General features: G+C 35.4%; 1 protein-coding gene across 1 annotated transcript; it reads left to right on the forward strand.

Moving 5' to 3' along the window:
- The first annotated feature begins 753 nt into the window (after positions 1-753).
- On the forward strand, positions 754-26,761 carry LOC144437347 (putative aarF domain-containing protein kinase 5). Its single transcript, XM_078126272.1, has 15 exons — positions 754-807; positions 1,231-1,640; positions 2,537-2,600; positions 3,156-3,356; positions 3,891-4,031; positions 5,141-5,254; positions 5,933-6,064; positions 8,123-8,206; positions 11,813-11,894; positions 13,153-13,231; positions 16,916-17,007; positions 18,218-18,404; positions 22,256-22,330; positions 24,829-24,924; positions 26,650-26,761. The coding sequence occupies exons 1-15, from the start codon at positions 754-756 to the stop codon at positions 26,759-26,761; spliced, it is 1,923 nt and encodes a 640-aa protein (XP_077982398.1).
- Positions 26,762-27,744: the final 983 nt, after the last annotated feature.

Here is a 27,744-nt window from a genome sequence, read left to right on the forward strand (position 1 = left end):
CCCTGCACGGTACTTTTCATTTTGTAGCATAATTGCGGTCAACTATGGGACGATTTGGATGTCTAGTGTCAGTATATTGTCGAAGTGTCGGCCGAAACATCCTTAGTAATAGTAGTACTACTACTAGCAGACGAACGGGTTGTGGGAGTTACAGGCCGGTAAGTGGTATGACCACAGTAACTTGTGGGCTAATTATATTCTGTTCAAGGAAGCCCTAATCAGTCCCGTAAACGAGAGCATTCACAGACTGATAATTTTAGAAAATGCACATACCTAATAACGCGATTGTTTTGTACTAGACCCACCCTTGAATAGAAATAGAATATTTTTATTATTATTAGCCCACAAGTGACTATGGGTGACGACCCATGAGAGTAGAAGTGGTGACCGACTGGCTATACTGGCTACTGTCATCATGGACGTATTAGTGAGACTAATACATCTATGCTGTTATATAGATATAGTGGTAAATTCATCAATGTCAGGGGTACACAACTAATGTACATTATGTTTTGATGTCAACTCAAAGCCCTTTCATCCCTAATAGTATAATATATTTCAATAACAATTGACATTGGGCAGTGTTACTTTAGCAGTTTAATTCAGTCATGTTGTTAAAGGGTCTCGGTTCAGAACTGAACATTTTTCCAAATTTAATATACAACGAATTGCTTTATATTTTCCTCAGTGGAATAAATGAAATTATATCTGGTAACATAGCCTAGATTCTCCACTTTGGTTGTTTTCAACCAAATGAATGGTCTAGGCTTAATGTGTCCACAGTCCAGATCTAATGATAGATGGACTGTGAGTTGTCTCAGGTGTAGGCTACTGGTGAGACATCATTGGATCTGTAGCAACACTTACATTTATACTATATTTATTAGATTTACTTGGAGTTTAATAGAATAACATAAGTAATTTTTGACATGGAACTAAACGAATGTTCCAATTCTGATCTGGACTCTTTTCATGGAGCTATGTAAATATGGAAGGACAGTGCCATCCAATAAAGACACTCTGTTTTGTTGTGAATGGAAATGTGGAAAACTGCTCAGAAAACTTGGTTTCCTTGTTAGCCACCACAATGATAAGGGATTATATGATGTTATAAATATGTCAGACTAACTAGAAATTGATATACATCAGTGTTTCATCAACTTGACTTAGAGGGCGCAATTCAGAGGAATACATAATGTATACTAATCCTTGTCTCTTTCTCATTTCCAGACAGGTACGCTTTCAATACCATGGCAACGACAAACACAAGTTATCTCCCAAAAAGGCACCAGTGGTCTGTCTGAAATCAGAAATTTTTGTTACATGACCTCACTACGGACAAGTAATAGTAGATTAAACTCATATAGAACATACAGATCATTGCATACTATATCAAGATGTTCAACAAGAATATCACAGACAACAAAAACTCAAAATTTATGTTATGGTCGATATTTTACAAGTAACATAGTTGAACAGAAATCTTCACATGCAAGTAAAAACAGGACTTTTAAAAGAGTATTACTAGCATTGTTGTTTGGTGTAATTCCAACATGTGGAGTTGTAACTTACCTGTTGTCAGAAGATGTAACCAAACGACGTTTACGTGTTACTTTTGAAGGAGTTGGTAGATTTGTAAGGTAAGACATGAACAAACAATGTTTACAGGCTACTTTTGAAGTGAGTAGATTTGTAACTTAAAAGATAAAATGCAAACAAAGGACATTTATGGGTTACCTTTGAATGAGTTTGTGAGGTTTTTAAATTTAAGATGTACCATTTACACATATAGGGAATAGTATGGTGGACGGCGGCCCGGGCTGCATGGTTGGTAGCCTAGCATGAAGTAATGTGGGGATTTGACTAGAGTCCCCATGTGTGTGTGTGTGTGTGTGGGGGGGGGGAGACACTACTTAGTCAAAATCTCCACATGACTTGACTTGAGGCTACACAGTTGGTAGTGAATCTGTCTGGTAATTGGAGGGTGCTGGGTTTCAAGTCCTGTCTCTGGCCAACTTTCTATCCCTCTTTGTTTACCTTGCATTTACATGAAATTCAATGATGATAGATTGGAAAGACTTGTCATGTTCATTCATAGTCAGTCTTCTCTGTAGGTGATAGCATATGGCATGACACATTGTATCTAACATACTATTTGGATGATAGTCATGGTACACTTATCTCTGGTTTTACTCAAAACTTTTATCAGTTCAATAGCAACAGTAGATTGTCAGTATACATGTAATCTTTGTATCATGTTAGACTGCTGATTGGCATATTGACTAATATTTCACCCTAGACATAGTTATGTAACAAAGTAACCTAAGTGGAGATAGATCTAGTATAGTGGAATAGAACAAACAATAGTAATTCATAGTATTACGTTCTCACATGGACAGAGATACAAGGAAAAGTATACTAAGTGGTTTTAAGATGGACTTGTTAACTTAAAAGTGAAAGTATAAAAACAGGAAAATAGTATATGATCATCTGATCATATTAGATAGCTCTCTGATATCTCTGTTTTGTTGTATAGATCATTTTACATTGGTTTGGTTATCTCTTTGGATTACTGGTGGTCACTATATGGACTACAGGAAGTAAGTATATCAGGGCACTATATGGACTACAGGAAGTAAGTATATCAGGGCACTATATGGACTACAGGAAGTAAGTATATCAGGGCACTATATGGACTACAGGAAGTAAGTATATCAGGGGTTCACATTTTACATTGGTTTGGTTATCTCTTTGGATTACTGGTGGTCACTATATGGACTACAGGAAGTAAGTATATCAAGGGTTCAAATATTGTATCAAGATAGACACAAACTAAAAATATTGTTGTTGTATGTGATAGAATACAAATCTTAAATCAGTGATAGCAGTGCCTTTGTTATGTGGATATACTCACCCTGTAATCAAGATAGTGGAAACACTGGATGGGGTTGAACTTGAATGTGTGGCTACATGAAGACATGTTGTTGAGATGTCACCCTACTGTAAGTGTGTACATCAGTTTCCATTGATAACTTACAACAAGATGTTGCAACAATACTTGGGCCTGCCTTAGCTATCTGATAGTTAACTTACCATTGTCATATCAATGTCAGAAGATAAGGTATGAGTAATATTGTGTTTGATTGATTTGGCAGGATAGCAAGGAATACAAGACTGCAATAGGAGGCTGCCACCAGAGGGCAGCAGATAGAATAGTAGTTGGATGTATGAAGAATGGAGGCTTGTATGTGAAGCTGGGACAGGGACTGGTAGCTATGAACCATTTACTACCAAAGCAATATCTTGATTCATTGGTTGTATTACAAGATAAGTCATTAACAAGACAATACAAGGAGGTATGTATAGAAATAGTCCAGAGACATGTTAGACTAAAAAGTTGTAGATGAAAAAGTTGACAACATTCCAATAATCTGGATGAAAGTTACATTCTTAGTACCAGATCTTTGATTCCAAAACATGCAACTTGCAAAAAAAACCCACCAGTGTATTTGCTTGCAGGAATGTGACAATGTTCATGCAAAGATCATCGTCGCAAACCACAGCCTGTTTTACGGCAACGTTCTTAACGAGCCTCCCACAGGCCGTGGATGCATTCATATACTATATTTCGAAATGTAGTGGTAGAAATAATAACTCTGGTTTGCAAGAATGTGCAAAGACATACAGTGTAATTATTGTTGTAAGTAACTTAATCCCATAACTCTGTTTACTGATAGAACACTACACATCATTACATTCATATAGACAGACTATTTCAGGAAGACATTTTCAGGAAGACATTTGTAACTATCTTGACTCTACTAGAGTTTACTTCTTACAATCAGTCTTATCTGCTAACTTTAAATGAATTTATAAACTTTGCATTATAGGTAGATAGACTATTTCAGGAAGACTTTGGTAAATCACCGGATGAAATATTTCTAGAATTTGACCAAAATCCAATTGCAGCTGCCAGTCTAGCACAAGTTCACCGCGCTAAACTAAAGAATGGTGAAGAGGTAGCAGTTAAGGTATGTCATGATTGTCAAACATATACCCACCTTCTGCAGTAAGCATGCATTCATTGACTGCAACACATTGATGAGTAATGTATAGAATCTGAATAGTATTATCTAGGTTTAGAATCCATGTATGATCAAAATCTTTACATATTGGCTAGCATTGGTATATCAGGCTTGCTCAATGTAAGATTTCAAAACACCAAGATCTTTCGGAGCTCTGCCAAGATACTGTAACAGTCTTATATAGGTCGTAAATAGCCAAGTCAACAGCTGATCAGTTCTGGAAAAAAATAAACATCCCTTATAAATACATTGTATGAATGAAGGTAATGTAATTTGTATGGTGCTGAACAAATCTCAGTTTTAATAATAATAATTATAATGTTAGTGTTTATATAGCACTTTCCCATTCTGCCTTTCTTGTCATTTGATCTGTAACACATGAATGAGAAAGTATACAAACTTTCTATCCACACCATGCTACAACTTAATTCCTCTCAAGGCTGTCACCTTTACTGACTGTCACGTCATAGATTGATGAGAGATGAGAAATACCATGCTGCTAGCACTTTATTCCTCACAAGGCTATCACTTCCTTTACAGACTGGCACGTCAATCCATGAGAAACGCCATGCTGCAAGCACTTTATTCCTCACAAGGCTATCACTTCCTTTACAGACTGGCACGTCAATCCATGAGAAACACCATGCTGCAAGCACTTTATTCCTCACAAGGCTATCACTTCCTTTACAGACTGGCACGTCAATCCATGAGAAACACCATGCTGCAAGCACTTTATTCCTCACAAGGCTATCACTTCCTTTACAGACTGTCACGTCAATCTATGATACCCAAGGCAGTGAACATTGGGTCCTTGTCACTATGAGTTGATTGATAGGCAAGACAGGACAAAACCCATGGGTCATGAGTATTTTCTAGCTGAATGAAAACAATAATAAGTTTTGAAAAATCTGGAGAAATTGTTATTACTGTACAGCAAAAATGAATGACGTAGACGTATGTTATGATACAGAATGACCAGGTTACAAAACTCATATTTTTTGTTTGAATGTGTTCAACCTTATGTATGGTTTTAATATATATTACCATTATTGCAGGTACAATATATTGATCTACGTGATAGATACAGTGGTGATATCAGAACTCTAGAGATGTTGTTAGAGGTCATAGCTTGGATACATCCATCATTTGGTTTTCGATGGGTATTACAGGTAAGTATCTCAAAATAGATAATGTCAACAATATCGCACAAATGTAATGCTATTGTAGGTGTCAGGTGAAAGGCACCTCACAAATACACTATTGTTACTTTGTTCAAGAAAACCACAGGGACTTGGAATTGGCCATATTTATTTACAAATAGTTGTTTTTTGTTTTTTGTTTACTTTCTTTCTTTACAAAAATTTGTTTTTTGTTTGTTTACTTTTTTTTTTGCTCTTTAAAATATCTTTTCCCTAGAAGGTGCCATGTAATAAAGTGATGATTTGAAAATCTGGTGTGTTTTTTTCCTACATAGATTTTAACCTGTTCTTTTGTTTGTTTAATAAACCATCTTGACTGTCCGATGACTGACGACCTTATTAATTATTTGTGAGTTAGTTCTACTGAGCGCCCTCAACTGACAACCCTTCCTCGTCCCACACCTCTTTTTTATAAAGAAAGAAATTTAACAATGAACAAAAAAGTCCCTGTGAGAAAACTCAAACAAATTAACAAGAATAGTTTAAATGGTTTGTTTCTGAGGTGCAGTTTACCTGATGCCCACAATAACATTACAAAGTCCAAATACATCCCCTCTGTCAAACCCATCAAAAACACTTCCATAGAGTATGCAGTTATACTTCAATGCCATTGGCACTAATTTTATTGTTGTATCTTGATTTGAAAAGGATTTGAAGGAAACTATTTCCAAGGAGTTGGACTTTGAACATGAAGGACGGAATGCTGAAAGATGTGCTGATGACTTGAAACATTTGGAATTTACTTATGTGCCAAAAATCTACTGGAATCACACAACTAAGGTAAGTTAAGAGATGGATTATCGATGTAACTTGAACATTTATGATAGGCTCCGTACCCCACAGTTAATTTTATTCTGATGTTTTCAAAATATAGGAATATAGGAATATTACATTAAGACACAGTATGTAACTATGCTGTCAAGTGACTTGTTAGAATTACCATAGACACCAGTCCTTTCCTCAGCTTTGAAAGTGACTTGTAGCCTTTGTTAGGATTGCCATAGACAGCCCTCTTCTCAGCTTTGAAAGTGACTTGTAGCCTTTGTTAGGATTGCCATAGACAGCCCTCTCCTCAGCTTTGAAAGTGACTTGTCAGCCTTTGTTAGGATTCCCATAGACACTGGCCCTCTCCTCAGCTTTGAAAGTGACTTGTTGTCACCTGGCCTTTGTTAGGATTGCCATAGACACCGGCCCTTTCCTGCAGCTTTGAAAGTGACTTGTTGTCACCTGGCCTTTGTTAGGATTGCCATAGACAGCCCTCTCCTCAGCTTTGAAAGTGACTTGTAGCCTTTGTTAGGATTGCCATAGACACCGGCCCTTTCCTGCAGCTTTGAAAGTGACTTGTTGTCACCTGGCCTTTGTTAGGATTGCCATAGACAGCCCTCTCCTCAGCTTTGAAAGTGACTTGTAGCCTTTGTTAGGATTGCCATAGACTGCCCTCTTCTCAGCTTTGAAAGTGACTTGTAGCCTTTGTTAGGATTGCTATAGACAGCCCTCTTCTCAGCTTTGAAAGTGACGTGTAGCCTTTGTTAGGATTGCCATAGACAGCCCTCTTCTCAGCTTTGAAAGTGACTTGTAGCCTTTGTTAGGATTGCCATAGACAGCCCTCTCCTCAGCTTTGAAAGTGACTTGTAGCCTTTGTTAGGATTGCTATAGACAACCCTCTCCTCAGCTTTGAAAGTGACTTGTAGCCTTTGTTAGGATTGCTATAGACAACCCTCTCCTCAGCTTTGAAAGTGACTTGTTGTCACCTGGCCTTTGTTAGGATTGCCATAGACAGCCCTCTCCTCAGCTTTGAAAGTGACTTGTAGCCTTTGTTAGGATTGCTATAGACAACCCTCTCCTCAGCTTTGAAAGTGACTTGTTGTCACCTGGCCTTTGTTAGGATTGCCATAGACAGCCCTCTTCTCAGCTTTGAAAGTGACTTGTAGCCTTTGTTAGGATTGCCATAGACACCGGCCCTTTCCTGCAGCTTTGAAAGTGACTTGTTGTCACCTGGCCTTTGTTAGGATTGCCATAGACAGCCCTCTCCTCAGCTTTGAAAGTGGCTTGTAGCCTTTGTTAGGATTGCCATAGACAGCCCTCTCCTCAGCTTTGAAAGTGGCTTGTAGCCTTTGTTAGGATTGCCATAGAGAGCCCTCTTCTCAGCTTTGAAAGTGACTTGTTGTCACCTGGCCTTTGTTAAGATTGCCATAGACAGCCCTCTTCTCAGCTTTGATTAGTCCAATTGGTCACCAATTGTCTACACTGGAAATTATATCATGTCAATCACTTTTCACATATTACAATTTTATGTAAATTACAAGTGGACAGGTAACTATTTTTCCAATGTGCCTTGGTTGTAGTTATTCCACTTTTCATTAGTTATTCTCTTCAGAATACACAACAGGCTTGGAGATTACAGCATCCATAGATACTTGATATTTTTTTAGCTAAGCCATGGCGCCATGAAGATTACATGGGATTATTCTGTTGTTCCGGGCCAGCTCTGGCAGACACCCTTTTTTTCATGATTAAAGGCTAAGGTTTCAATCCCAGGTTCTACTTCTAGTATTAGTGTTATCTTATCAGTGGAGTCATGAAGATTAAATGAGCCAATGTTTTAATAGTGCTAGCAGATAACTATTTTTGCATACTTAATATCAATCCTAATCTCAACCATAGTGTAGGGTGTATGTCTGAACCATAGTGTAGGGTCCTAATCTGCACCATAGTGTAGGGTCTATGTCTGAACCATAGTGTAGGGTCTAAGTCTGAACAGGGCTTGAAGGATAAATTGGAACGTCAGATTTATAAAAGTTATTATGTAACATATTTTTCTCTTCATATATTTTGTAGAGAGTGCTAACAATGGAATATATAGATGGATGTAAAGTAGTAGATATAGAAAGCATACAAAAGATGGGACTGAATGTAGCAGATGTAAGTATATGATTAACAGTGGGAATAGAAAGTATACAAAAAATGGGACTGAACGTAGCAGATGTAAGTATATGATTAACAGTCAGAATAGAAAGTATACAAAAAATGGGACTGAACGTAGCAGATGTAAGTATATGATTAACAGTCAGAATAGAAAGTATACAAAAAATGGGAATGAATGTAGCAGATGTAAGTATATGATTAACAGTCAGAATAGAAAGTATACAAAAAATGGGACTGAGTGTAGCAGATGTAAGTATATGATTAACAGTCAGAATAGAAAGTATACAAAAAATGGGACTGAACGTAGCAGATGTAAGTATATGATTAACAGTCAGAATAGAAAGTATACAAAAAATGGGACTGAACGTAGCAGATGTAAGTATATGATTAACAGTCAGAATAGAAAGTATACAAAAAATGGGAATGAATGTAGCAGATGTAAGTATATAATTAACAGTCAGAATAGAAAGTATACAAAAAATGGGAATGAATGTAGCAGATGTAAGTATATGATTAACAGTCAGAATAGAAAGTATACAAAAAATGGGAATGAATGTAGCAGATGTAAGTATGTGATTAACAGTCAGAATAGAAAGTATACAAAAAATGGGACTGAGTGTAGCAGATGTAAGTATATGATTAACAGTGGGAATAGAAAGTATACAAAAGATGGGACTGAACGTAGCAGATGTAAGTATATGATTAACAGTGGGAATAGAAAGTATACAAAAGATGGGACTGAGCATAGCAGATGTAAGTATATGATTAACAGTGGAATAGAAAGTATACAAAAAATGGGACTGAGTGTAGCAGATGTAAGTATATGATTAACAGTCAGAATAGAAAGTATACAAAAAATGGGACTGAGTGTAGCAGATGTAAGTATATGATTAACAGTCAGAATAGAAAGTATACAAAAGATGGGACTGAGTGTAGCAGATGTAAGTATATGATTAACAGTCAGAATAGAAAGTATACAAAAAATGGGACTGAGCGTAGCAGATGTAAGTATATGATTAACAGTCAGAATAGAAAGTATACAAAAAATGGGACTGAGTGTAGCAGATGTAAGTATATGATTAACAGTCAGAATAGAAAGTATACAAAAAATGGGACTGAGTGTAGCAGATGTAAGTATATGATTAACAGTCAGAATAGAAAGTATACAAAAAATGGGACTGAGTGTAGCAGATGTAAGTATATGATTAACAGTGGGAATAGAAAGTATACAAAAAATGGGAATGAATGTAGCAGATGTAAGTATATGATTAACAGTCAGAATAGAAAGTATACAAAAAATGGGAATGAATGTAGCAGATGTAAGTATATGATTAACAGTGGGAATAGAAAGTATACAAAAGATGGGACTGAGCGTAGCAGATGTAAGTATATGATTAACAGTCAGAATAGAAAGTATACAAAAAATGGGAATGAATGTAGCAGATGTAAGTATATGATTAACAGTGGGAATAGAAAGTATACAAAAGATGGGACTGAGTGTAGCAGATGTAAGTATATGATTAACAGTGGAATAGAAAGTATACAAAAGATGGGACTGAGTGTAGCAGATGTAAGTATATGATTAACAGTCAGAATAGAAAGTATACAAAAGATGGGACTGAACGTAGCAGATGTAAGTATATGATTAACAGTCAGAATAGAAAGTATACAAAAGATGGGACTGAACGTAGCAGATGTAAGTATATGATTAACAGTCAGAATAGAAAGTATACAAAAGATGGGACTGAGTGTAGCAGATGTAAGTATATGATTAACAGTGGGAATAGAAAGTATACAAAAGATGGGACTGAACGTAGCAGATGTAAGTATATGATTAACAGTCAGAATAGAAAGTATACAAAAGATGGGACTGAGTGTAGCAGATGTAAGTATATGATTAACAGTGGAATAGAAAGTATACAAAAGATGGGACTGAATGTAGCAGATGTAAGTATATGATTAACAGTCAGAATAGAAAGTATACAAAAAATGGGAATGAATGTAGCAGATGTAAGTATATGATTAACAGTCAGAATAGAAAGTATACAAAAGATGGGAATGAATGTAGCAGATGTAAGTATATGATTAACAGTCAGAATAGAAAGTATACAAAAGATGGGACTGAGCATAGCAGATGTAAGTATATGATTAACAGTGGGAATAGAAAGTATACAAAAGATGGGACTGAGTGTAGCAGATGTAAGTATATGATTAACAGTCAGAATAGAAAGTATACAAAAAATGGGAATGAATGTAGCAGATGTAAGTATATGATTAACAGTGGGAATAGAAAGTATACAAAAGATGGGACTGAGTGTAGCAGATGTAAGTATATGATTAACAGTGGGAATAGAAAGTATACAAAAGATGGGACTGAGTGTAGCAGATGTAAGTATATGATTAACAGTGGAATAGAAAGTATACAAAAGATGGGACTGAATGTAGCAGATGTAAGTATATGATTAACAGTGGAATAGAAAGTATACAAAAGATGGGACTGAGCATAGCAGATGTAAGTATATGATTAACAGTGGGAATAGAAAGTATACAAAAGATGGGACTGAATGTAGCAGATGTAAGTATATGATTAACAGTGGAATAGAAAGTATACAAAAGATGGGACTGAGCATAGCAGATGTAAGTATATGATTAACAGTCAGAATAGAAAGTATACAAAAAATGGGAATGAATGTAGCAGATGTAAGTATATGATTAACAGTGGGAATAGAAAGTATACAAAAGATGGGACTGAGTGTAGCAGATGTAAGTATATGATTAACAGTCAGAATAGTAATACATTGTATCAGTTGTACTTGAGTACAGCTTGAATTTCTGATATTTCACAACTTATGGTTTGATGAATTTCTTAGGTAATAATTTATACAAGTTGTATCAAAGTACAAGGTATAAAAAATCAGCGAGGATAAACAAAATTATTTTAAAAACTCATATTTCCAATGTGGTCCTCGTAGGGAAATTCAAGATGCGGTGACAACAATGGTATAGAAAACTGTATTACAGTAGACATGACAGAAAACTAATTAGAGTGATAAATACACATTTACTAGACTCATAATTATAAAAAGAGTAAGATACCACAAAATTTTTATATTCCTTTAACCCCTAGTTTGTTCCATAGAAAAGATTTGACATGGTTTTTATAACTATTTTTTGTATGAGATTGTTTCACTGCGATTTGGAGACTATTTCAAAGACCAATGTCTGTGTAGGCAAATGAACTCTTACCCATACCACTGACTCTTGGAATTACAAATGACTGTTGCCCAGCTCTTGTTCTATAACTGTTAGCAGGCTTTTTCAAGAAGTTTGATAGAAATGAAATGGAATCATAGATATTCTATAGAATGAAAGAACATGGCCAAAGTACATGGATATGGAAAACATTTTATTATGATGGAATGTTAGATTATCTCAAAATCAGTGGCACAACTACAGTGGGTGTGTACCCATGCTTATTATAATTTGACTCAAAACATATTTTCAACAAACCTTTGGCTTCACACTGTATGTTTCCCAATATAGGCAGTATCATACCTTGGTGATAATCTTCTTTCAATTATGTTTCCTTTCTCTCTCACATAGGTTGATGAGAAACTTATACGAATATTTGCTGAACAAATCTTTCACACTGGGTTTGTTCATGCAGATCCACATCCAGGCAATGGTAAGAAATGAATTATATAAAACCTTTTGTAAGAATCAGCCCCCCCCCCCCCCCCCCACTACTAAATTACTTTGTTGCAATACAATTTGGAAAGCTTCTCTTGCTTAATTTAAGATCATATACACATATAGGAATCACAAACTGTACCGATACAACAGTATCTTGTATCACGCCTCAGTACACTTTGCCCATATAAGGTAATTGCTAATATCAATCTGCTCTGTGCTACAGCATTTAGCTTTTATCCAAGCAGAGATTAATTTTCATTATACCATGCACACGCCAACATGAAATATGGAGTATATATCCTGGTTGTTCTATATCATGGCAACCTGTGTCTGCATCACTGGTTCTGTATTACTCAAACATTATTTTTTCAATTTTTCGTAAATTATACCAGAGGATATTATTCCACTATATCTTTCTTCATTTAGCCATAAATCATCATTACGAGGCCCCTTAACTCATTCGTATTTTCCTTGGCTGAATGAAGCAAAATATTGGGAAATAATATCTAGATATTACATTCAACACTGTCACCATGAATTAGCAAATAATTTATTATTTATTTCAAATGTATTACCGGTATAGCATAAAATCCTTTGTGTGATATCAATAGAATGGCTTATGATGACGCCCTCCTGAAGTAGAGCATTTCTGACATACACACTCATATCTGGGCCATAGAATTTAATATTGAGCATTTCTGACATACACACTCATATCTGGGCCATAGAATTTAATATTGAGCATTTCTGACATACACACTCATATCTGGGCCATAGAATTTAATATTGAGCATTTCTGACATACACACTCATATCTGGGCCATAGAATTTAATATTGAGCATTTCTGACATACACACTCATATCTGGACCATAAAATTTAATATTGAGCATTTCTGACATACACACTCATATCTGGGCCATAGAATTTAATATTGAGCATTTCTGACATACACACTCATATCTGGGCCATAGAATTTAATATTGAGCATTTCTGACATACACACTCATATCTGGGCCATAGAATTTAATATTGAGCATTTCTGACATACACACTCATATCTGGGCCATAGAATTTAATATTGAGCATTTCTGACATACACACTCATATCTGGGCCATAGAATTTAATATTGAGCATTTCTGACATACACACTCATATCTGGGCCATAGAATTTAATATTGAGCATTTCTGACATACACACTCATATCTGGACCATAAAATTTAATATTGATTGTTTTATTTTATTGTAGTTTTTGTACGCCATGGTAAAGATAACAAAGCTGAACTTGTCTTACTAGACCATGGACTTTATGAGGAACTTGATAAAAAGTAAGTCTTTCTACTTATCTAATTTGTAGTAATGATGTAAAAAAACAGTGTGTGTGTTTCCGACTTGTTTTGAAACTCAGTCAGCTACATCATAATGCCGTTATTCTGGGATGACATGATATTGCACAAATCAACCAGCCAGAAAGTCTTGCAGAGGAATTCTATCTCAAAATGATGTCATTTGGAAATGGATCAAATGGAATTTGAAAGCAAATTGAACATGCTGTCAAATTTCATTTCATCTATCTTCAAACGACATCATTTTGAGATAGAATTCCTCAATCATACAGTATTTATAAGTAAGTCTAGATTTGTAAGCTTTATTTGTTTGATGAAAAGCCATTACTTCTCACTTTAAAACCACTGCGATTTTCTTCTCAACTTGACATAGTCCTCTAAGTGATATAAAACATGACAGTTGTGAAGGGTCCATCAGTGCTAATGAGCTTCATGTTGCTATCAATACGTTCCCTCTAGTAAATCTCCTGATCAAGGTATATGGCATTCACATTGAAGTATACCACGATTTTAAACACATCTACAGTTGTATCAATCACAAATAGATAGAACTGGTACATATCTCAATACGCCGTATTCCGGTTATCGAAAAAGCCCCGAAAAGATAAAAGATATGATTGTTTGGCCACTAGGGGCGCTGTTTTAGAACCGGAAGTGAGGGCCAGAATTGTAGAGCATTGTTGCAAAGCATAGAGTCTATAGGCATCGTAACCACTGACTAAAGATTGTCTGTCATTCCCCGTAACTTTACGCTATAATATTGCATTATCGCCCATCAAATAACGAAATAGCAAATTAACCTCTCGTTCTCCTAATATTTCGCGTAAGTTTTAGCTCTGCAATTCGAACGTGAGGAAAACCCAAAAGTAGCAACATTTTGAAACGGGTAGTACACTGACATCTCACTCACGTTTTCAGTGTGACCTCGTCCATTTGCGTTACCGTTGGAGAAATTGTAGTGATTGCTTCCAGTCAAACATCGGAACGGAAAAAGGTACAAAAACAGAGGAAAGAACCTTCAAAATCACAATATACGCTACAGTTATTGCAGCTTGTATAAAACCAATCTGATTAAAATCCGATGTAGATGTCGGCTAATCGTTCATTGCTATTTTACTTTCGTTATTGTGCCTGAATTGACCTGCGTGGTACATGTTTGATCGCCTCCTCTACCGATCAGGACAAAAACGTAAACATGTACCACGAAGGTCAATTCAGGCAAAATAACGAAGGTAAAATAGCAATGAACGATTAGCCGACATCTACATCGGATTTTAATCAGATCGGTATAAGACACGGTATGATGAGTGAACCACGTAAACGTTACATGGAAGGCCCATTCATTGAAGGGGTGGGCGGTGTGCTACATCAATCACAATAACAATATTTATGATTCGTTGCCGACTTCAATGGGGTTTTTTATACACTGATGGTCCTGAATGAAGAATAGCAAGCTAACCAAAGTGTGATATTAAAGTTGAGTATATCAATACACATATGTTTATGCCAACTTATAACCAGTACATGAAATGGTTTTTTCCGGACAAAGTTTTATGATTTCACCCGTGGTGCTACACCACTGTACTAATAAACAAGAAAGGCCTACGTATGCGGCGACATCAGTTACAATATAAACATGTGGCTTGGTAATTGTCGACCGAACTCTCAATATTGCAATGACTGTAGCTGGAAGCTGTTCAATCTGATTAAAATCCGATGTAGATGTCGGCTAATCGTTCATTGCTATTTTACCTTCGTTATTTTGCCTGATATTATTTTTCTTGGTACATGTTTACATTTTTTAGCCTGATCGTAGAGGAGGCGATCAGGCAGGCTAAAAAATGTAAACATGTACCAAGAAGGTCAATTCAGGCAAAATAACGAAGGTAAAATAGCAATGAACGATCAGCCAACATCTACATCGGATTTTAATCAGATTGGAAGCTGTTGTCAGATTTGTAATTTTCTAATCGTTCTTTTGTCCAGCAACAGACACCAGTAAGGTAAAGAAATATGTTTATCATGTCTACATCAGGTATATTTCGAAGGTCCTCCGTCCAACTTTCAATGTTTCCGCTGTCGATTAGTTCTATCTTTTGATGCTTGACATCCACTATTCGTCTCCTCTTCCGTTCTCTCAGAAAATTATCATTTTCTAGTGTTTCAAGACCAAGTTGACAGCATTTCTGGCGATATCTAGTAGATTTAGAAGTAGTAATTTTCCACTCTTTTATGAATGCACGGAGTTCTTTTACGCCCATTTTGTTGACAGCTTCATACATCGCCATACTATTAGATGTCATGACGAAAATTCTGGCCCTCACTTTGTCAGATATGGTGCGCCCTCTCGCGATACTTTCCTGCGAAACAACCGGAAGTTCGATAACCGGAATACGCCGTATTATTGTTGATTTGTGAGATATACAAATGGTAGGGTTTGATGCATGCAATTTCCTTCCATACCTTTGTAGAAGTCCAATAAAACTCAATCTCTTCATTCAATATGTTCTGTCGGTCAGTTATAACAGAACTGTCCACCCTCATTAATTTAATAATGCTAACGATAATTCCTATGGACAGGATTTAAAAAGTGAATGGTGGGGTGAATAGGGTGCTCACCAATAAACATCGATTCAGCAAGCATTAGCACAAGTTAAGAGACTGGCAGTTCTTTCAGAACACTAAGATTCAAGCTCATCTTTCTTTTTTTAAGCAATTGCTGTTAAATTCCACAACATTTCTGAAATGTGAATCGAAAATTTAATACAGAAAAAACCCACTAAACCTCATTAGTAAGGAGAGATGAATTACATTCCCATGCCTTGGGTAATGTTATTTATTTAAAACTGACATCAACCAAATATTTTAAAGTAAAGCTTAAATAATAACATACCACATTAACTAAACCCTTATAAGAAATCAAATAGCACAAGAACAAAAGCAAGAAGGAAAGGACAAAATAGCTTATTGTTTCCTATATAGCTATGATTAATAGTGTAGGTGAAAAAAAATCCAAAAAACCCCAGAAAATCAAAGAAGACAGCAGACATGCGTAACACATGCGTAACTTGTTACTTTAAGCAAAATGATCAAAAATATGTAGGAGTTCCACACCATGACTTAATGTATTTTTATCATTCTGTAGGGACAGAGTATCCCTTTGTAATTTTAATGTATTCTTATCATTCTGTAGGAGTATCCCTTTGTAATTTTAATGTATTCGTATCATTCTGTAGGGACAGAGTATCCCTTTGTAGTTTATTTTATTTTCATCATTCTGTAGGGACAGAGTATCCCTTTGTAGTTTATTTTATTTTCATCATTCTGTAGGGACAGAGTATCCCTTTGTAATTTTAATGTATTTTTATCATTCTGTAGGGACAGAGTATCCCTTTGTAATTTTAATGTATTTTTATCATTCTGTAGGGACAGAGTATCCCTTTGTAATTTTAATGTATTTTTATCATTCTGTAGGGACAGAGTATCCCTTTGTAATTTTAATGTATTTTTATCATTCTGTAGGGACAGAGTATCCCTTTGTAATTTTAATGTATTCTTATCATTCTGTAGGGACAGAGTATCCCTTTGTAATTTTAATGTATTTTTATCATTCTGTAGGGACAGAGTATCCCTTTGTAATTTTAATGTATTTTTATCATTCTGTAGGGACAGAGTATCCCTTTGTAATTTTTGGAGAGCTATCGTCCTGAAAGAAGAAGCCAATATGAAGAAATTTGCAACAGCTTTAGGAGTAGAAGGTTATGTACAATTCTAATCCACAATTTCTTTTTCTTGGATCGAGAGAGTACTTGTAGAAGTATATTCCAAGAATTCTTGTCTCATTAAATTTCTGTTGCATGAAATTGAGTTCCAGGAAGTGATTCCTCCTGTATTATCTATTTTAACTAAAAGTAGTATAGAGAGAACTCTGTTTATCATAGGCTAGACCCAAATGTTTGAATTCCATGGTGTTGGTGATGAATTTATGAGGAGGCTAAGATAGACATAAAACTAAAACCATTGTTGTTCAATGTGGTAGATTTACATAAGTTGGTGATAGCGGTTGTGCAAATCTAATCACCCTGTGATCAAGATACTGTAAACATTGGAAGTCCCAAAACAGTTCACTGCAAGTTTATGTAACTAGCTTTCAGAGAACTGCCCTACTGAGACTATAATTAAACCAAAGTCCATCCATTCAATAGCTTATCACAGTTGTATCAATGTGCTGTGACAATACGTTTAGTTTGTGTCTCTAATAGAAAACTGAAGCCTTGATTACCAGCATAATACTAGTTCAGCCATATGATAACAGCCATTTAGTCTGGTAACTATACATGTGGTCATTTTGTACGATATCTCTCCCCACTGTAGTCAGATGGCTTTCTTTAGCACAACATTCTGCTCTTCCACCAACAGCATTAGTTAATGCTACTAGAATGTTGAGATAAATATGATGACGTGATTACATTCTCATGTGACTTACTTTAAGATTTGAGGTTGAGTTTGTAGTACACTGGAGGAAGTAACCAATTACAACATGGCGTGTCTTGTGAATGATTGCACTGTGTGTCAAAGTCAATGAGTTCTCATTGATGGAGACTCTGATTTTAGGGTTCCTACTGTAAAATGTAAATTCATTACATTTTTCTTACTATGTTATATGTGTACAGCTACACACAAGTTTACTAAAAGGTGATTCATTATATGATTGTGTATATCATTAAATCTAACAAAACAGTTACAAACCAGTTGTAAACTGCATGCCTTCCTTCTTTACCAAAACCTAATCTGTTTTGGCCATTTTTGTTTGTTTTGTTTTTGAGAAAATAATGACAGAACGGCAGGCAGACAGACGTGTGCACACACAGAGATAGACATGACCATACTATAACTTTTCCTTATGGAAGGTAAAAAATGGTCCAACTGCAGCTTGTTGAAACGGCAATATTTTTTTTTTTTCTTTAGATTACTTTACCTTTGCAGAAATGCTCATGCAGAGGCCATTGAATTTGAAGGCAAGACGTGGCATGCATATCAGAACAAAACTCAGTAAAGAACAAATGAAGTACATGCAGAAAATGGCTCAGCAGCACTTTGATCAAATTATGAAAATTTTGAAAGAATTACCAAGGCCAATGATATTGGTATTTAGGTAAGAGTATAGTATTCACTAACTTGTATTATAGCAGTGTTTCAAGTTATTTCTGTACTGTACCATTTTTATGCATGTTAAAGCCATGTTAGAGGCGATTGGTTCAGTTAAGCCAAGACAAGACATTTCATTGTTAGTGAATGGTCAAACCAGATATTTAATGTATGATTCAGGTAGAACATATGGGTAACTAGTATGCAGTAGGTTATTTGTATCATCTCAGACCACTAAACTAGTCATCTGAGATATCATGTAGACCATTGTATATTTGTATGACACAGATTTGTGAATGAAACATGTAGGCCTATGTACATGTTCACTGCCTTGGGTATCGTGGATTGACGTGACAGTCTGTAAAGGAAGTGATAGCCTTGTGAGGAATAAAGTGCTTGCAGCATGGTGTTTCTCATAGATTGACGTGCCAGTCTGTAAAGGAAGTGATAGCCTTGTGAGGAATAAAGTGCTTGCAGCATGGCGTTTCTCATGGATTGACGTGACAGTCTGTAAAGGAGGTGACAGCCTTGAGAGGAATTAACTTGTAGTATATGGTGTGGATAGAAAGTTTGTATACTTTCTCATTCATGTGTTACAGATCGAATGACAAGAAATCATGATCAAGTCCTGTAGAAAATTGAATGATTGTTCTTTCAACATGTTCAGGAATGATCAATACATGACTGTTTTTTAGCACAACTGAACTGATAAGATTCAGAAGTGCCATAGCCATCATGTGGTGTCTGTCCGTCTATCTATCTGTCTATCTGTCTGTCTGTCTGTCTGTCTGTCTGTCTGTCTGTCTGTCTGTCTGTCTGTGTCTGTATGTCTGTATGTATGTATGTATGTATGTCTGTCTGTATGTATGTATGTATGTATGTATGTATGTATGTATGTCTGTATGTCTGTATGTCTGTATGTATGTATGTATGTATGTATGTATGTATGTATGTATGTATGTATGTATGTATGTATGTACAGAAATGTATGTATGTATGTATGTATGTATGTATGTATGTATGTATGTCTGTATGTATGTATGTATGTATGTATGTATGTATGTATGTATGTATGTATGTATGTATGTATGTATGTATGTATGTATGTATGTATGTATGTATGTATGTATGTATGTATGTATGTATGTATGTATGTATGTATGTCTGTCTGTCTGTGTGTGGGCGACTTAAACTCAATTGCCCTGGTATGCCCACATTACTTGTGGTGTCTAGTTGGGAAATTGTTCAAAGCAAAAAGATTGCATTACAGGTGTGTGATTTGGGTCCAAAAAATGTCATTTTTGGTCAAAAAAAACGTAAACTCAAGAAGTACTAGGTGTACTGATCTGAAATATGGTGGAACATTCTTAGGTGTGTTAAGATTAAGAAATGTTCATGACATGATCCCATCAGTGGTATGCAAATTAGGAATACCAATTTGTCGTTTTGGTCAAAATCTGTAATTCCAAAAATACTTGGAATTTCACAGGGCTATTTCTGGGTATGGACAGATGATATTAATTACATGATGATTCCATTAGCGATATGCAAATTAGGGCTAAAAATACATGGTGAAATATCTTTTAATAGGCAGATAGGAATCTACAGAAATTATTGTGTTTAATCTCATTAAACTTTGTATGGGGTACTTACTGCAATTAATCTCTCCTTGAGGTTGCTTGGAAACATTCTCTAACAAAGTTTAACACAAACTGAACCATAGATTGGTTCAAGGTAAAATGTCTGTGTGTCTGTCTGTTTGTCTGTGTGTCTGTCTGTCTGTCTCTGTCTTGTAGATGATGCAAGTGATTTTGGTATTGAACTATACCTCTCAAACTACTGGGGATGAAATTTGGTAATGATTCTAAAAGTGTTAGTCTGCATATTGTGAGTGTGGCATATTTATGTAATTGGTCCTAGCAACTATGACTATGCCCTTAGCAGCAGTCAAATGATTGGGTTTTTAGCACAACTGAACTGGTTCAGTAGTGCTATTCGCATGGAAAAGTGTCTGTCTGTGTGGATGTGTGTGGATGTGTGTGTGTAAACAACTAAAGTCAAAAACTACTGGACCAATTGCCATGATATGTGGTGTGTGTATTACCTTGGGTGTCTAGTTGGGAAATTGTTCAAATCAAATGATCGCATCACAGATGTGTGATTTGGGTCAAAAAAATGTGATTTTTGGTTAAAAAACTTATTAACTCAAAATCAACTTGGCAGGTTAGCCTGAAATTTGTTGGGAACATTCTTGTGGGTGTGTAGATTAAGAATTGTTTATGACATGGTGATTCTGTCAGTAATATGCAAATTAGGTCTAAAAATGTGACTTGTGGCAAAAGTCTATAATTCCAAACTGAGCAGATGGGGCTGAGATTTGGTGGGAATGTTGTTAGGGATGCTTAGATTAAGAAGTATTCTTTACATGATGATCCCATCAGTAATACTAGTATGCAAATTAGGGCTAAAAATGTATTTTTTGGTCAAAAATCTATAATTCCAAAACTACTGAGCAAATTCGGCTGAAAGTTGGTAGTAGAATCCTTAGGGAAGTTTAGTTTAAGAACTGAATGTGAATTCTCAACATTATGATCCCATCGTTGCTATGCAAATGAGGTATTTTAGACATTTTGGTCTTGAAAACTACTCAATGAATGGGCCTGAAACTTAGTGGGGATGTTTCTGGAGGTGTTATTCTGCAGTTACTGTTCAAAACATTTTGACACAACTGGCCCTAACAACTATGGCCACACCCTTAGCAACAGTGAAATGATGATGCATATTACAAAGATAACACCAGGGATTGGTAGGTAAGTGACTAAAGATTCAAATGTATGCAAGTATGCCTAGCAACATGCCCATGTCCATAGCAATAGCCAAATGATGGTTTATATTGCAAAGATGAAAATTTGGAAGGGTAGCCAAGTGAATAAACATTCAAAAGATTTATGCAAGCATGCCTAGCAATAAGGCCACGCCCATAGCAACAGCCAGACGATGGTGCATATCATAAAAATAACAGCAACAAGCCCACACAATCACAAACAGTTGTGCTACAACACCATTGGCACTTTTATTTCATCTGTGCTCAGATTAATCTTTAATGTACATATTTCTTTAGAATGAAAGTCTACAATATTGGGATGTGTGTCTGGAGGGTGTGTATCTTGGTGAATGGCTAGAGTTGTGAAGTGTATCAAAAGAGCTGAACTTATCGAAAAGCTCAAATGTTATTTGCACAAATTGCATCGCAAAAGTGCCAGAATTTTGCATGCATGACCTTTAAGACTAACTTTGCTCACGTCACAGTTTTGTTGTATATTTTATCTTGCACTGTGGAGAATATTAACATCATGAAAGAAAACAACACCCTCATATATTAGCAACTAATTCTATCGAACAGTCTGTAAGAAAAAATATTGCAAATGTGTTTCATTGATAGCACTGCTATTGTATTATTATCTTGACAGAGTCAGGTGACTGTCGGTGAACAATTCATTATCCTAGCGCCTTCCAATTATTGTCATGTGATTGTATTCCAGACAATACAGTTTTCAAAATAGAGACCTGTACCTTGGATTAAAGCAGAGAGTGGATAACTTGATATATAGGTATCCAAATGTATGGTACCCTAGAACCTACATTGCTGGATGAATTTGACTGAGTTTTCTCATATACCCTACTCAGATAGATGTATGTTTTCTAATACACATAACCGCAGACAAGTGTCTGTGACATAACCCAACATCAACAAGGTAGATTCTAAGTATTAAATTAGATTAAAACCAGTGTAATGTCTGGTCATAAGTTAGGTGTAATTTTCTGTTATTAAATGAGTTTTTTTTTGTTCATTTTCAGGAATATAAATACAATTCGTTCCATAAACCGAGACTTGGGAATGCCTGTAGATAGATATACATTGATGGCACGATGGTAAGGATTTACAGTGTATGCAGCATCTAAATTGATGCCATGATTATAAATTTCCTTTCACACAAAAAACACGCCCTCCTTTTCAGTCAATGACAAAAGCAAACACATTTGCAACATACATGTAGAAAAGAATAAGACCATTTAGAACGTATATGGGTTATAATGGTGTAAACTCTATTCATTGCTGAGAAAAAATGATGTGAAAATGATCATTATTATTTATTGTTTGAATCAGGCTGGAGAGTTTTATAAACAAACAAACAAACAAACATAAAAAGTAATGACAAAAATCTATAGAGAATATTTCTCCAATGCCTGCACTGGAGAGAATCACAGTACATACATGACTAAACACACTGTAAATAAACATTACTAGTGTCTGCCATTCTCTTAACAAAGTTGTAGACACTTTTACGGACAAGTTCACCAAAAGACAAAACTGTAGAAGAAACAAACCTAGAACTTATACTTCACTACTTGGACAGATTAACAAATCATGTATAACAATTATTATATGCAACTCAAACTTTGTTGTATGTTTTCAATTTAAAATTAGACAACAGATAACAACAACACAAAATAGTACAAAAAACCAAAAAGACTTAAATAACCTAACCTTAATTTGACTAGACAAAAACCACAATATTCCTGCACAGAAAGTTACCACATATGTAGAATAAACACATTTATCTCGTAATATCAAGTATCATCCATGAAGCTACTAAGAACAAATACACCCAGATATTTTGTAAGAATCAACAAACGACAAAAGCTTATTAATATTCAAAGAAATAGCAAGGGTGTTCAAAAGCCTGACATGTTTGGGCATGATAACCATACAAACTGTTTTTCTTTCTGATAATAGGTAATATCGATGCAATAAATCTCACAAACATGAATAAGATTTTGTACACCCTTGCTAGAACGGCTGAAAACAATTAAATCATCAGCACATGAAATGTGATTTAAAAGTCTACTATTAAGCAGACACCCAGCTCTACAAGAAGACAGACGGTGGCTAAAACATTAAAAAATCATGGAGATAAAACCCAACCCCTCCTTGGTGAACGCCATTAAGAATAGTGAAGGTGGAAAATATGTCATCCTTGAACTCGTATTTGCATCACCCCAGGGTCCTGAAACATTTGAATTCTCATTACTGAATGAAGATGTTAACCCCCCTAGGCTGACTAATTTTACCCATGCAGTGAGCAATCATAGGGATAATACATAATTGTGAAGGAAAGAAAAGTAAGGCAATTTGAAATCCATATTTTCTGAGGCATGCATATTAAATATAATATTTAGATATTGAGAAATGACCGTTTGTAAGATAGTTCGTTTTTAGTACAACTGAACTGAGATTCAGTAGTGCTTTAGGTATCACGAAATGTCTCTCTGTGTGTGTATGTATGTGTGTGTGTATGTATGTATGTATGTATGTATGTATGTATGTATGTATGTATGTATGTATGTGTGTATGTGTGTATGTGTGTGTGTGTATGTATGTATGTATGTATGTATGTATGTATGTATGTATGTATGTATGTATGTGTGTGTGTATGTGTGTGTGCATATTTGTGTGTGCATAAAAGTGTTACATGGTCAAAATTTAAACTCCAACCTACTGGGCAGATTTTTTTGAAAATTGATGGGAATGTTTATAGATGTGTCCAGATGAAGAATTATTGAAGACACTATGACCTGATTGTTGATATGCAAACAAAGCCTAAAAATGGGATTTCTTGTCAAAAAGCTAAAACTTCAAAACTACTAACCTGGCTAATTTTCTGAAATGATGTTTCTGGGGGTATATAGATAGAGAGTTGTTGATGAAATGATTATACAATTATTAAAAGGCATATTATTTCTGAGTTTTGGTAAAAAAATGAAACATCAAAACTACATGTACTTGGCAGATCTACATATGAAAAGCAATACCTTCTTTATAAAAAATAACAGCTCAGATTTCAGTATCAGTTGTGCACAAAGCCATTGGTTGCTACGGTTTCATGATGTCGTGATAGAGTAAATGCATGTATGTCACCAGAGGCATTGCAAGGATTATAGCATTAATATCTAGCATGCCTTATTCATTGGTAATATGTACATGTAAACTCTTTCTTTGCAATATTCCTTCAGAGTTTGGATATAATCTCTAAATTCAGAGTTGATCAGGACAGACCTCTGTATGTCACCTTGAATTTCATTTTAGTTTAAGAAAAGTAGGAGAGATAAATAAAGAAATCACACCCAGTTCCCTGTGCAGCACCTATGTATCCTAGTTTCAAAGTAGGAGAAAACTGGATAAACCCGCATCGTTTGGTAGGGGGCAAACTGAGCATTACACCTTTTTACAGACAATATTGTTAAGTTTTTTATCAAAGCCAGGTGACACCAGGTGGGTGAGTACCCAGACTGCAGTGATAAGGGTCATGTGAGCTAACTACTCGGCCACCAACAAACCCATCTCTTCTATTTTCATTTGTGATTTTTAGTGCTATAGGTGGAACAGAGGAAAGTCTGCAGAAGAAAAGCTTTATTACCAAATCCAAGGCAAGATGGCAAAGATTTCTGTTTGACTTTACTCTTAGGTAAGATGAAATTTTTGTCATGTGTTATTATAGTGTTCAGACTTCATTCTATGTAATCCATCATTGTGATGGGTCTTTTCACATGTGATACTATGAACAAACTATAAACTATTTGACTTGAGTACAAATATAAAGCTATAATTATCAAACAATACTTGGTGTAATGTTAAATGTCAATGCATGCCGTCACTGGAACTGAAATCGTATTTTGGCATTGTTAGAACACTTGATAGCATAATAACAGTTTTGTGAACATTTTAGTATGTGTGTTATAACTTATGTTGGCAAATGGTTTATGTATTATTTCAGGTTTGAGTTCTGCCAACAGCAAGCAATGGTTGAATATGCTTGAATAACTAGAATGCATAATCACTGCTAAGAGTACACCCCAGAAATGTATCAACTCAGCTTGTGCCCTGTTAAAACATCCCTTTGTTTTGTAAAAGTTATCAGGCTTTCTGAGCAAAGCACTCTTTTTCATTGTTTACACATCATGTCAGCATTTATAATAATAAAAAACAAACAGTTATAATGCAGTGTAGAACAGATAAACAACTACCAAACAAACAGTTAATGCAGTGTAGAACATATCAAACTTGCCATACACAACTACCAAACAAACAGTTAATGCAGTGTAGAACATATCAAACTTGCCATACACAACTACCAAACAAACAGTTAATGCAGTGTAGAACATATCAAACTGGTTCCGATGTACTGAGTTTGAAACTGATTTCCTCCTCCCTCAACCTGTAAAAAATTGTTTTAAGGATGTATTTATTGACAACAAACCAAGATTTTTGTCATGATCTTGTGTTTTCATTGTATATTCACTCAGACCTCTGTTCTTATTGAAGCGTTCGCTACTTGAACTACAACTCATACCCGCGGGCCAATAACACCCAAGTAAAGTGACTTGAGTGTGTGCCATGATCATTTATAGCGTTAATGTCAAGTGTAAAATAACAGTGTTCCATTATAAGCCCAGTACATGTTGGCTGTAAATGTAGCCAGCCTATAAACAATGTTAGTAGTGAAATGCAAGTAACGACATAGAACGTTGATTAGATCTCACCAAGAGCTAAATATAATACAGTTGTGATGGTATCATTCACTTAATGCACACTGAACTCGGTCAGTTGTTCCTTAGCTTGCTGCGCCTCAAGCATATTGCACTCAGTCAGCTGTTCCTTAGCTTGCAGCATTGTTTACAAATTGACTAATTAAAGGACACATATTACATGTAGGCTTAAACCGTTATTGTGAACTCATGATAGTTGAATGGTTAGAATGGTTGGCTTGGAATCTGCAAATGGCAGGTTTGAGACTCGTTGCTGCCTTTTGTTTCTGAATGGCTAGAATTATTGTATTGGGCAAGATTTCAACCACAATTGTGCCTCAGTGAACCTAGCTGTATAATTAAGGACCTGGTTCGATAGACTAGAGGTTGCTATGTGAATGCTTTAATTCTCTGCGCTTACAAAGGCTGCAATGGATTGATGTTTTCCAGGGAATTGAGGACGTTTAAAGGTCTGTTGTGCTGTGAAGGTCCATACCAGGGGTAATAATTGTAAAAAGGCACAGAGTGCGGAATGGGAAAGTGCTATATAAACACTAACATTATAATTATTATTATTAAAAATGGGATTTGTTCAGCACCATACAAATTATATTACCTTCATTCATACAATGTATTTATAAGGGATGTTTATTTTTTTTCTCCAGAACTGATCAGCTGTTGACTTGGCTATTTACAACCTATATAAGACTGTTACAGTATCTTGGCAGAGCTCCGAAAGATCTTGGTGTTTTGAAATCTTACATTGAGCAAGCCTGATATACCAATGCTAGCCAATATGTAAAGATTTTGATCATACATGGATTCTAAACCTAGATAATACTATTCATCTGCAGAATACACTTTCTGTAAAGTCCAAAGGGAATACTATGTTGGGTTCCATGTTATTTTTACATCTGTATTACTGGCATGAACTTGCCACATTTATGCAGACCTGATACAAACATAGGTGAAATACCATTCTGAGCTATATGCATAATATATAGGTTCAAATGATTTCATTCACTGTGTAGAATTCTCAACAACACTTCATTTCAGCAATCAACAGTGCAACAAAATATTACATGAGGTCATAACCTTTTTTAAACCTCATTCCCAGATGAAGATTGCTGTTAGTCATCGAAATATTGGAAGTTGATTGATGAAATAAAATTTTGTTGAGCATGATCTTTAGTTTTGCAAAATTTCAAATTTGGTCAAATGACAGCCATATTTGTTGTAAAAATGACTACTTGCACAATAGCTAAACAACTATGATATATAGAGACTTCGTGCAAATTTATACCCATGTTATTAGATATGATCTAGCCAGTGGTTTCATTAGATTTGACCTTGAACTTCAAGGTCAAATATCAAAATTCTGCTATTTTGGCATCTGGCAATATTACAGGATGGTCGATTTGTTTAAATGCTTGTGGAAAGGTAACAAAACATAATGGAACATATTTACTGTGAATTGTTTTAATGGTCATACAACTCTTGACAGAATAGGGGCCATATTTGTTGTTAGATGTATAATCAATTATTTGTACTATTGCATATGAAATATAATAGATGGAGACTTCATTTAGGTGTCTCCTCCAATAATATCTCACACATAGGTCTCTTCTGTTGTGATGAGATTTGACCTTGACTTTGACCTTTGTAGTCAAAGGTCAAATACTACAAAGGTCAAAGTGGATCTTTTTCTTGTGTGACACACAGTACTTGAATGTGACTGATAAAGTCATATACATAGATAA

The sequence above is a fragment of the Glandiceps talaboti genome, chromosome 7 (genome assembly GCF_964340395.1).
Source record: "Glandiceps talaboti chromosome 7, keGlaTala1.1, whole genome shotgun sequence".
Classification (NCBI taxonomy): domain Eukaryota; kingdom Metazoa; phylum Hemichordata; class Enteropneusta; family Spengelidae; genus Glandiceps; species Glandiceps talaboti.